This window comes from Anoplophora glabripennis, unplaced genomic scaffold (assembly GCF_000390285.2).
Source record: "Anoplophora glabripennis isolate ALB-LARVAE unplaced genomic scaffold, Agla_2.0 scaffold208, whole genome shotgun sequence".
In the NCBI taxonomy this organism is placed as follows: domain Eukaryota; kingdom Metazoa; phylum Arthropoda; class Insecta; order Coleoptera; family Cerambycidae; genus Anoplophora; species Anoplophora glabripennis.
The window spans coordinates 1-10,020 of NW_019416550.1; the positions used below are offsets into that span (position 1 = coordinate 1).

Genomic DNA, 10,020 nt, shown 5'->3' on the forward strand with positions numbered 1-10,020 from the left:
TATGTAGAGGTCAAGTGAAGGTCACCGTGACCTCTATCAATGTCATCCAGGTCACGGATGACGTCATCCAAGGTCATCCCAAGGTCATCCAAGGTCACCCAAGGTCACCCAAGGTCATCCCAAGGTCGAAAGTGGAGGGGGGAGTCTCAGCACCGGCTATAATAACCTACTATCATAAAATTTTTCTATATTTAGTAAAGTACAGTATGACGTAAATTTTCATAAAATAATTACGGTTTGAGGTAATTTTCGTAAAAAACTTACCAACCGAACCAAGGAAACTCCACAGAGCGCAGGGCTATAGGGTGGGGGGCGGTTCTTTGATAGCCATAGGGGCCTCAACAACAGCAAGTTGGAAGCCCCAGCAACTCAATTCCACAAAATATGTTCGCACGCATGCGCACAAACGAAAGCGTTATCTATACATGCCCCTTGAAGGTGACGACCCTTATCTTATTAGGACTGGTATTACAGACGCCAAGGGCTGTACTCTCCCGCATGAAAGCGGTACCTGTCACGCTAACGTGAGGAAGAAAGTCGACCACCAGCCCAAATTCCCATATTCTTAACTTCGCAAGCACCACCTCCGTACACCTCAACAGATCAGCGAAGAATGAACAAGTACCGACATGTCTCAGCTAGTAATTTACTACGCGTATAAGGTGTCGTCATGTTTTACATCACGTTATTACGTTTTACGTTATGCTGTTATCACATTTGAAATAATTATCAGTTTTAAAAGGTGTTGAAACTTCTTCAATAAAGGCGAGTTTTTTAAAATATGACGTGTCGCATATCAAAAAACTACGCATACAAGGTCTTCTCCACCAGAGATAACGAGGAGAAGGTCGTGTGTAAAATTAAGGATATATCCCTTAACTACACAGCCTCACGACTGGTAAATTTCGATACCATAAAAGATATGGTGTTAGTCACTTCCGCCACCCCTGTATGCGTGGCCTCAAGAAACATCTTGAGGACCAAGGAGCAGGAGGTGATAACTGTTCGACAAACCAAGCTGTATAAGCCTCTCTCCGTCAAGAGAAGGTTCATGAATGACCACACAACTTGTATGTAACGCTCTGTATTATAGATAATTACATTGAAAAATAAAAACCATATTTTACATGCAGCGTTTTTATTTTTCCTCATCTTTTCAAACTTACAAAGGTTAGAAATAATAATACTCAATCATATGTTACAAGTTTTATTAAGGGTATCTGTACATAACATTACAATACATTTCACCGTAATTTTTACATTTGCATTTTTTAAATAAATTCTCTGAAGTTTCATTACTGCAAAACGCCGAAAACTGTTCACGTTCTTTCACATGGTCTACAAGGGCTGTAGCATGTNATGACTGGTTTAATTGCAATTTTTTGTACCTAAATAGTGCCAAAACTAGTCTGTTGAGATTTCATACATCTCAGAACCGTAGTAACCTTAAACTTAATATTAAAGCCGGTAATGATATTTTAGGGGAGGATAGGAGTGTAAAATTTCTCGGTCTAATAATTGATGATACTATGACCTGGAGGGATCACTGTTTTGCACTTACATCAAAGCTTGCTTCTATATGCTTTCTTTTTCGAAATGTAAGGCAGGTCCTTACACAGAGCCAATTAATGTGTATCTATTATGCGCAGGTATTTGCCAGATTAAAATACGGTATATGCTTTTGGGGATTAGGTGCAATGACCTCTGATGTATTTTTATCCCAAAAGCGAATTGTTCGTTGTATGGTTGGGGCGACCAATCAAACTTCATGTAGAAATATCTTTCGTAGGCTGAGGATACTGACACTCACCGGTATATATTTGCTGGAAGTCTGTACATTTATTTATGACAATTATGATACGTTTGGTAGACAGGGTGATCGCCACCTGTACTCCACTAGAAACAGAAATAATTTTTATGTTCCATTTAGAAGGCTAGATATAGCAAGACGTTTACCTGATGTAGTAGGTTTGAGTATATATAATAGATTGCCTTTGGATGTAAAACTCTGTAAAGGTAGAAAGGCTTTTATTGGATCCTTGAAGGCATTTCTGATCGAGGGATGTTTCTATAGTTTAGACGAATTTTACTCTGAATGTATTTAATTTGATTTGTTGATTGTTTTGTGTAAGTTTGTGCTTATTGTTATTTTTTCTATTGACGGATCCTATATAAATGTAAATGTTTATCTACAGGAATAAAATGCTTATCTATCTATCTATCTATCTATCTATATATATATATATATGTATGTATGTATACTTATATGTTTCTATGGTTTCCATATTTTAATATATTTTTCGCAGCTTTCGTACATTGCCGAAGTCCATCCATCGCGGTTTCTTCAATATAAGATTTTTAAAAAATTCTTTTTTTTTAAATCGTTTTTCCTTTGAATAGCTTCGCGGCTGCCATATTATCGATCAGCGGAGGTTGGACATTCTTTCCTCCCGTGAAATTCCCGTTCGACAAAACATTAACATATCGATATCAGTCAAAAGTTCTAATGTCCGGCGCGTCTTAAACAGCATACAATAATGCGTAGTAATTAGCTGGATCAAGACCGTATGTTATATGGCAACTGCTCAAACACATCAGCCAAAAGTAAATTGTCCGTTTTCATGTACAAGTCCGCGTACTCGCCCAAATTTTGAATTTTGAATGTGGACCATACACGTTGTGCATGCTCATACTGTTTTGCTGGATATATTTTTATTTTCTAAACGATTATAAAAGTGCGGCTGTTCCGGCAGAGACTGGATATTAAATTTAGCAAAGCTGTCCATGAAGTCATATGGATACACCCCCTTTTTCGTTAATAAATTAAACTCATCGTCAGCTAGTTCGGAAAAATCTGCTTTTAAATTTGGATACTCGGTCAAGTATGATGATAACGTATCTAATGCAGAATTCATGAATCGAAAGGAGTCAATAAAACGAAACTTTACTGTCGAATCTGACGCCGTTTTTCGTGAACGAAATGTATTTTTCCTTATTGATGGGGAGTACATTACATCAACCCTACGCGAGGGGTCATTCGCGATATTTTCCAAAATAAAGTGGGCATCGTACCCGCTCAGGTTGTGAAAAACAAAGGTATAACAACCCCATCTTTATAATTTATATTACTTTAACGTCTTTTGGACCAAAAGGCTGTTCGCAAATGTGACAACGAGTGGCTTTATGAAATTCGGCTTCTTGCGCCGACATCATGGAAATATATTCATCCCGAACATATAGAGTCTTGCTTGAACGAATTTCATACTTGCTTAATGCATCCAAATATCCTTCTGTCTACTTCCTCGTTGAAACTTCGTCAGCTTATAATCGCTCACTCTCTAAAACGACAGTGCTTTTCATGGACTTCAAAATGGGCCAACTTCCCCTTTATTTCCTACAATTTAACAAGTAGCTTCTTTACTCTCAATTCCTAGGATCATCAGCCTCTATGAGATTGCGGTAACCAACCCCTTTGGAGTAGAGGCTGCTCCCCTTATTTAACCTCTGCGAGATTGCGGTACCCAATCCCTTTGGAGTGGAGGCTGCTTTCACTTCGACCTCTGTTGTTCTCTGATTTGTTTGTGAAACGGTGGGATGAAACAATCAGCTGTCACTTTGCTAAGGAATTCTTAGTGTATCCTAGCAAAGACACAGCCAAAAAATACCTGGCTATGTCTAGGTCAAATCTTCGCCTGGCGACAGGTATTGAAACTGGACACTGTTGGCTAAGGAAACACCTTTACAATATGGGGAAGTGTGAACCACCTCTTTGTAGGGGCTGTGAACAGGAAGACGAGATGGTGTTGCACTTACTATGTGAATGCACTGCCGTCTCGTCAACAAGAGAGTCCATGTTGGGAGAGCGCTGGCCTTCAATGGCCTATATTAGAGAGACCCCCCTGAGCAACGTCACCATCTTTTTCACTGTAATAGGCTGGTTGGCGGCTCAGGTGGATTGATCTCTCTAATGGGAGGATGTACAAGGGGCCCAATGGGGCCTAAGTGCTGTAGCTTTGCTACCCTCCCCACAATTNACCTGTCACGCTAACGTGAGGAAGAAAGTCGACCACCAGCCAACTCAAACCCCGCGAGCACCACACCTCCGTACACCTCAACAGATTGGCGAAGAAAGAACGATCATAAAAGCTTAAGATGCGCACCGTTACCACCACGCATATCACGTGTTTTCTACATCTTACGTGCTATCAACTTGTATATGCTTCGATTTACACACAACCAAATGGGAAAACGTATTAAACTAGGCGGAATCTTAAAATTGTCATTGATTCTTATAGCCGGAGCGCACAAACCGTGGATATCAGGGTGCCTTTTTGTTATCGGTTAGCTGTAGTCTGACGAGCTCAGAGTAAGCGCGTGGGCGTAATTATCAAGTGTTTCACAACTTACACACGTTTTAATTGGGAAAACGCTTCACTTTGCCAAATATCGTAAATTAACACTGATTCTAATGGCAAAGACGCACAAACCGTAAACTTTAAGAGGCCTTTTAGATATCGACCGTTAGAGACAGGTTCGAGATTAGGAGAGAAGGTTATCAACGGAGTATAAAAGCCGGATACGTCGGTATATCTGGTCTTTCCTTTCAGTACGCTGTCTTGAGTCTTATCTACACGCGCTGTTATCATATTTGAAATTATCAGTTTTTAAAAAAAAGTGTTGAAATGTCTTCAATAAAGGTGTTTTTAAAATATGGCGTGTCGCATATCAAATTAAACGCCTTGCAATATGATAGTGGGTTTCACCGATTTTTTCATTTGTTCGCGATCGATGATATGCTTGCCCCTAGTAGGTAGAAAGCATCCACTATCTTTTCGTTTTACTCACTTTCAAATTTTTCTATTTTTCTCTTTTTTTGCGAGAATATACGCTCTATTTTTTTTAATCAAACACATCTTAATCACGCGACCTTTTTTCAGGTCTCAAAATTATATCTCACCGACACTAGTTACCTGAAAGGTAATAACTACGCACCTCCTACGGCCTTCTAGCCAGTCTATCTTCAATCTTTGAAGTGTTAAGATCACAGTTTTCTTCTCGTGCTCTACGCTATTCAAGATGTCTAAATTTTCGATCGTTAAAGACACAACCCGCCGCTTTAACTTGATGGGGCGTACTTTAGAGTTTAAAATTAAACCGGTCCCCGTCTTCGAAGAACCCGTAGGGTGGGTTAAAGAGGCAATCCAGCAGGCCATAGCTAAAGGCGTCGAAGGTCTTAACCCCGAGGACCAGGTGTCTTTTTCGTTTTGCTCCAGGGACTTTGCCAGAGGTGATGGTTGGGTCCGCTTCAAGCCGGCCGGAGAGGTTACATACGACGACATGTGGGGTGTCATCTCTAGCGTCTACCAGTCCAACTCGGCAGGGGTCAACACCGATACCTTCTGTCTGGGCGTGACTAGCGTGAAGATGCCTGCAGGGAGAGGACGCGGCGAAAAGTACAATACTTTTGAAAAAGAGTGCGGCATGAGACGTGGTATTGTCGCAATAAACAATAAAGACAATTTGTGTCTGCCCCGGGCGTTAGTAGTGGCGATCGCTTACGTGAACAGAGACAAGGAACAAACCAAGGTGCGCAGAGATATCGGGAAGATTCAGACCCTGCGAGCCAACGAATTATTACAGGCTGCCAATGTCACCATTCCCGAAGAAGGTTGTGGCATCCCCGAATTGCAACAGTTCCAGCGACGCCTAAAAGACTACTGCATTGTCGTGTACCAGTACGGTAGCAAAGGCCGTGATGTAATTTTCAAAGGCTCCGTCCACGGTCCAAACCTGAATTTATTGTATCACGAGGGGCAGTATAATGTCATCACTTCGCTAACAGCCGCCTTCTGTTGCATTTACTATTGTGAAAGGTGCCAGGTGCCATATAATACTAAAAACAAACACAGGTGTGGAGGTACCTGCCCTGCGTGCCAGCAGTCGCCCGCATGCCCCGAAGACATCGCAGTAACCTGTGTCGATTGTCAGCGCAGCTTCAGGGGCCGGCAATGCTACGACAATCATAGGAGCCAGGGGTCAGTGGGAAAGAGCTCGGTTTGCGAACAGATTCGCCGTTGCCCCGACTGTCTCAAGGTGGTAAAAATGGGCAGAACCCATATCTGCGGGGAGATATATTGCAAGATATGCAACGTCCACGTCCCTGCAGACCACCTGTGTTATATGCAACCTAACACAGGGAAGCCGAAGACCACCGACCTTCTCTTCGCCTTTTACGACCTGGAGACGCGACAAGAGAAGGCGAGGTCGGACGGGTCCCTCCTGCATGAACCAAATCTCTGCGTCTTGAAGCAATGCTGCGACGCGTGCCTCAACACGTCGCAGCAGAAAATCTGCAGCAAATGCGGGGTTAGACTGCAAATATTGCAGTGTAAAGACCCCATTTCGCCGTTCCTCCACCACCTCATGACCATGAGGAAAACATTCAAGCAGGTGGTGGTCGTAGCACACAACGGGCAGGCCTTCGACCACCAGTTCTGCCTCAACTATATCCTGACACAGACGGACCTCACCCCCGAACTCATCATGCGGGGTACTAAAATAATTTCCATGGTCGTGGGGAACGTAAAGTTCCTGGACAGCTTAAATTATTTTCCAATGGCTCTTTCTAAGCTGCCTAAGGCTTTCGGCTTGGGTAATAATTTCAAGAAAGGATACTTCCCTCACCTATTCAACACCGCAGCCAACCAAAATTATGCTACCAGCCGCCGATTACTATGACCCTGATAATATGAAGCCGGAAGATCGTACCAAGTTCCTCGAGTGGCACGAGGAACATAAAAACGACGAGTTCAATATGCAGCGCGACCTCGTCGAATATTGCATATCGGACGTAGAGATCCTGACGGCTGCATGTCTCAAGTTCAGGGAACAGCTGATGGAAACAGGAAACGTCTGCCCGTACACGGAAGCTTGCACTATAGCCTCCGCGTGCAATAAGGTGTACAGACGCATCTTCCTCAAGCCAAACACCATCAGCATCATCCCCAAAGGCGGCTACAGACGGCGCGATAACCAAAGCAAGATAGCCATCCAGTGGTTAGTGTGGGAGGAACACCAGCGACAAATAAACATTCAACATGCTGCTAAACAGCAAGAATCTCGAGTCGCGGGTATAAAAGTCGATGGGTATGCCGCAGAAACCAATCAGGTGTTTGAGTTTAACGGCTGCTACTATCACGGCTGCCCCACCTGCTTCAAATGTAATAGAGACGCTCCTATACCCGAAGACCCCTCCCAGACATTAAACACCCGACACGAAGCCATTCGTGCAAAGATACAAAGACTTGGAGACCTTGGTTACGAGGTCATTGAGAAGTGGGAATGTGAGTTTAGGCGGGATCTTCATAAGAACGATGAAGTCCGTAACTACACTGAAAAGCACCCGCTCGTAACCCTAACGCCGCTAAACCCCAGAGACGCTTTCTACGGAGGCCGCACAGGGAACACGGTCGAATACTACAAGTGCGGCCCAGGCGAAAAAATCAAATACGTTGACGTCTGCTCTCTCTACCCCTGGGTCTGTAAATATGGCAAGTTCCCCATAGGCCACCCTAAAGTTTATGTGGGTGAGGAATGTCCTACAGATCTTCGCAATGTAAACGAGGTTGTTAAATGCAAGATCCTACCGCCCCAGAATCTCTACCACCCCGTGCTCCCGGCCAAGATGAACAACAAGCTCATGTTTGTTCTCTGTCGCACCTGCGGAGAACACATGAACACGAGCAAAGAGTGTCGACATAACGACGTAGAGCGAGCTCTAACGGGGACATGGGTGACGGATGAAGTTGTAAAAGTCGTTGAAAAAGGGTATCGCCTGCTGAAGATCCACGAGATATGGTCTTATCAAATAGATCAATACGATAAGACTGCAAATATCGGAGGATTGTTCACAGGGATGATGAATAAGTTCATCTCCGTGAACCAGCAGGCGTCCGGCTGGTCCGCCCATTGTACCACAGACGAGGAGAAGGAGCGTAACATCGAGCAATTTCTCGAGAGGGAAGATGTTAAGCTCGAGTATGCGGAGATCTTGGAGAACTCTGATCTTCGATCTCTCGCAAAACTTATATTGAACAGCTTTTGGGGGAAACTTGGACAGAGGGAGAACCAGCCCAAAACATCCATTGTGAGAAACCCCGCGGAATTCTTTGGTATGCTCGCTAACCCCAGCATCTACGTCAACTCGGCGCTCCCAATCAACGAGGACACGCTCGTCGTTAACTGGGAGCACAGGGAGGAGACCTACGACCCGCTCGTCACCGTAAATGTCGTCATAGCCGCTTATGTTACCACTCAAGCCCGTCTAAAACTGTATAGTTACCTGGAACAGCTGGGCGACAGGGTCCTGTACTATGATACGGACTCTGTCATTTACGTGGCTAAAGACGGAGAGTACGACGTACCTACAGGCGAATTCCTCGGCGATATGACGGACGAGCTGGAAGGGTACGGAGAGGGGAGTTACATATCCGAGTTTGTCAGCGGAGGCCCGAAAAACTACGCATACAAGGTTTTCTCTACCAGGGATAACGAGGAGGTCGTGTGTAAAGTTAACGGTATATCCCTTAACTACTCAGCCTCACGACTGGTAAATTTCGATACCATAAAGGATATGATGTTGGATACTTCCACCACCAGCCCGGTATGCGTGGCCTCAAGGAACATCTTGAGAACCAAGGAGCACGAGGTGATAACCGTACAGCAAACCAAGCTGTATAAGTCTCTCTCCGTCAAGAGACGGTTCCTTGACGACCACAAATATTTAGCTTTCTTATCTCTCTCAAGGCTTTAGCTTTAAAGTAAAACGCCGTTTTCATTTTCACGACTTGTCACTACCAAGAACAAGACAAGAGACGCTTGCTCAAGGTATTCTTATTATTATGTAGGAGTGGAGGGGGTAAGCGCAGTTTAATCTATTTCTAGCATTTTATTATCGTCATTTACAAAAATTTCAATGGGTGCATTTACAAGTTTAAAATCGTTGTATTTACATATAATATACGGTATTTCGTTCTTGATACGATTAAAAAGGCTGATACTATTGGGATTATATTATATTATCAAGTTGATGCAGCGGACCTTCTTCGCAGCATCTCTAATGAAAGATACCAAATCTGACGAAAGTATTATACTGTCGTCCCCTATTGTTTCCTTTCCTCTACACAGCTGGGGAGCAGTCATCGTTTTGAAACGCTACAGTTTCCAACGCCGCTCTTAGTCATAATGAAGAAGACATCTGACTTGTTGCGTTCAATTGCAACTAGATCTTCGTCAAAAAATTTACTACTATGGAAATTTGGGCACGCGATATAATGCTTCGCGCCCCAGTGCCCATCCCAATAAGATATTATTGCAATGTTTCTGTATGTTTACTATAGCCGGTACCTTGTTCCTTTTTCTACGGCTTTATGCACCATGTCCAGTAATCCATGTTCCCGTTAGAGCTCGCTTTGAATGCTACACTTTCTAGCACCGCTCTCAATTTTACGTATATTTCAATCGACCGAGGCATACGGTAAACACAAATTGTCTTTATTATTTACTGCGATGATGCCGCGCCGCTTGACGCACTCCTCGTCGAAGGCGTTGTATTTTACGCCCCGACCTTTCCCTGCGGGCATCTTCACAGAGGACGTCTCAGTATTTAGTTCTGTAGAATTGGATTGTAAAGTCTATAATATAATATATGTTATGACATACTGCTCAATTATAAAACATTAAATAAAAGCAAATCTTAAAGCATAGCAGCGTTTTAAAATATTTAATTCCAAGTATGAACAATTAAACTGAAAATATTTATTAAATTGATAGATTTTCTTAAAAAGAATCACATGGTGTAGTAAAATTAAGTCAAATAGTTCTATTTTATGTCTAGTTTTAAAAGAATATCACAAATTTGTGCAATGCAAGTTATATAATGGAAAATGACTCCGGAAATGTCAAAATTCACATGAAATTCAAAATAAAACAATTTTCCAACGATAATTTCTTGAAAAAAAC

General features: G+C 42.9%; 1 protein-coding gene across 1 annotated transcript; it reads left to right on the top strand.

Annotated features, from left to right (window-relative positions):
- The first annotated feature begins 6,748 nt into the window (after positions 1–6,748).
- Positions 6,749–8,812, top strand: LOC108908640. The gene has a single exon (XM_018712737.1). The coding sequence runs from the start codon at positions 6,749–6,751 to the stop codon at positions 8,810–8,812; it is 2,064 nt and encodes a 687-aa protein (XP_018568253.1).
- Positions 8,813–10,020: the final 1,208 nt, after the last annotated feature.